Raw genomic sequence first — 2,138 nt, forward strand, 5'->3', positions numbered from 1 at the left:
CATCACCCTATTTCTTTTGTTGCACTTATTACAATCTCTCATAAGCTTTATCTTTATAGATATTGCTACTGTTTCCTCCACAGTCAGAGCTGAAATGGGAAGAAATCGTGATTTTGTGCATTTTGACGATACTTCAGAGCCTCCCACAGAGACTGTACGAAAGTACTTCCCTGAGACATGGATCTGGGACTTGGTGGTTGTAAGGTAAGCAACTTCTTTTAAATTACTTATTTATTTTTTATTTACTTTATTTTCACTTTTCATTCATTTTATTATTCATTATTGACTCTGCTGGGTCTTCCTTGCTATGCACAGGCAATTTCTCTGTAGCCTGCAATGCTGTCTGATAGCATTTACCCATTGTAGAATGTCTTTCAAAATTGGAGTCAGTCCTCTCAAACTCTGCCATGGCTTTGGCAACTAAGTTTATGTAATATTCTAACTCTTTTGTTGTCATTTCAACAATTTACAGTATCTTCCACAGGAGTAGTCTCCATCTCAGGAAACTACTTTCTTTGCTCATCCATAAAAAGCAACTCCTTATCCATTCAAGTTTTAACATGAGATTGCAGCAATTTGGTCATATCCTCAGGCTGCACTTCTAATTCTGGTTCTCTTGCTATTTACACCACATCTGCAGTTATTTCCTCCACTGAAGTCTTAACCCCTCAAAGTTATCCATGAGAGTTGGAATCCACTTTTTTCACTCTCTTGTTAGTGTTAATAGTATGACCTCTTCCTATGAATCATGAATGTTCTCAATAGCACCTAGAATGGTGAAGCCTTTCCAAGAGGTTTTCAATTGACTTTGCCCAGATCCATAGAGGACTCAACCATATATGGCAGCTAAAGCCTTACAACGTATATTCCTTAAAGAATGAGACTTGGAAGTCAAAACTACTTCTTGATCCATGGACTTCAATGATTATTGTGTTAGCAGGCATGATGACAACATTAATCTCATTGAGTATCTCCATCAGAGCTCTTGAGAGACCAGGTACATTGTCAATGAGCAGTAGTATTTTGAAAGGGATCTTTTCTTTCTAAGCAGTGGCTCTTAACAGTGGGCTTAAAATATTCAGTAAACCATGTTGTAAACAGATGTTCTATCATACAGGCTCTGTTGTTCCATTTATAGAGCACAGGCAGAGTGGATTTAGCATAATTCTGAAGGGCCCCAAGATTTCCAGAATGATAAATGAGCACTGGTTTCAACTTCAAGTCACCACCTGCATTAGCCCCTAACTAGGGAGTCTGCCCGTCCTTTGAAGATTTGAAGTCAGACATTGACTTTTCCTCTCCAACTATGAAAGTCCTAGTTGGCATGTTCTTACAATATAAGGCTGTCTCATCTACATTTAAAAATCTGTCATTTAGTGTGGTCAACTTCAGTAATTATCTTCTGGATAACTTGCAGCAGCTTCTATATCAGCACTTGCTACATCACCTTGAGCTTTTATGTTATAGAGTTAACTTCTTTCCTTAAGCCTCATGAACCATTCTCTGCCAGCTTCAAATTCTTCTGCAGCTCCCTTACCTCTCTCACCCCACAAAGAATTGAAGAGAGTTGAACCAAAGAGAGTTGGGGCCTTGCTCTGGATCAGGCTTTGGTTTCAGGAAATGTTGTGGCTGGTTTGGTCTTCTCTCTAAATCACTCAAATTTTCTCTATGTCAAGCAGTAAGACTGATTTTCTATCTTATCATCTAAGTGTTTACCCAAGTAGTACTTTTAATTTCCTTTAAGAACTTTCCCGAGCATTCATAACTTGGCTAACTGGTACAAGAGGCCTAGCTTCCAACTTGAATTCCCCACAAAGCTTAATCATTTCTAGCTTTTTTAAAAATTGCATTTATTTATTTTCGGCTGTACTGGGTCTTTGTTGCTGCATGCAGGTTTTCTCTAGTTGCAGCGAGTGGAGGCTACTCTTTGTTGTGATGTGTGGGCTTCTTATTGCAATGGCTACTCTTGCTGTGGAACATGGGCTCTAGAACATAGGCTTAAGTAGTTGCGCACTGGCCTAGTTGCCCTGGGGTATGTGGGATCTTCCCAGACCAGGATCAAACTCATGGGCCCCCTGCATTGGCAGGGGAATTCTTAGCCACTGGAAAACCAGGGAAACCCTATTTCTAGCTTTCGG

At 39.8% G+C, this 2,138-nt stretch overlaps 1 protein-coding gene across 1 annotated transcript in view; it reads left to right on the forward strand.

Annotated features, from left to right (window-relative positions):
- The window catches only part of A2M (alpha-2-macroglobulin), a 50,800-nt gene that overhangs the window by 24,990 nt on the left and 23,672 nt on the right, over window positions 1–2,138 (forward strand). The window contains exon 19 of the mRNA XM_010849376.1: window positions 34–204. Within this exon, the coding sequence (XP_010847678.1) occupies window positions 34–204 (171 nt within the window). The remainder of the gene's footprint in view (window positions 1–33; window positions 205–2,138) is intronic.

The sequence above is a fragment of the Bison bison genome, unplaced genomic scaffold, assembly GCF_000754665.1.
Source record: "Bison bison bison isolate TAMUID 2011002044 unplaced genomic scaffold, Bison_UMD1.0 scf7180017864281, whole genome shotgun sequence".
NCBI lineage: Eukaryota > Metazoa > Chordata > Mammalia > Artiodactyla > Bovidae > Bison > Bison bison.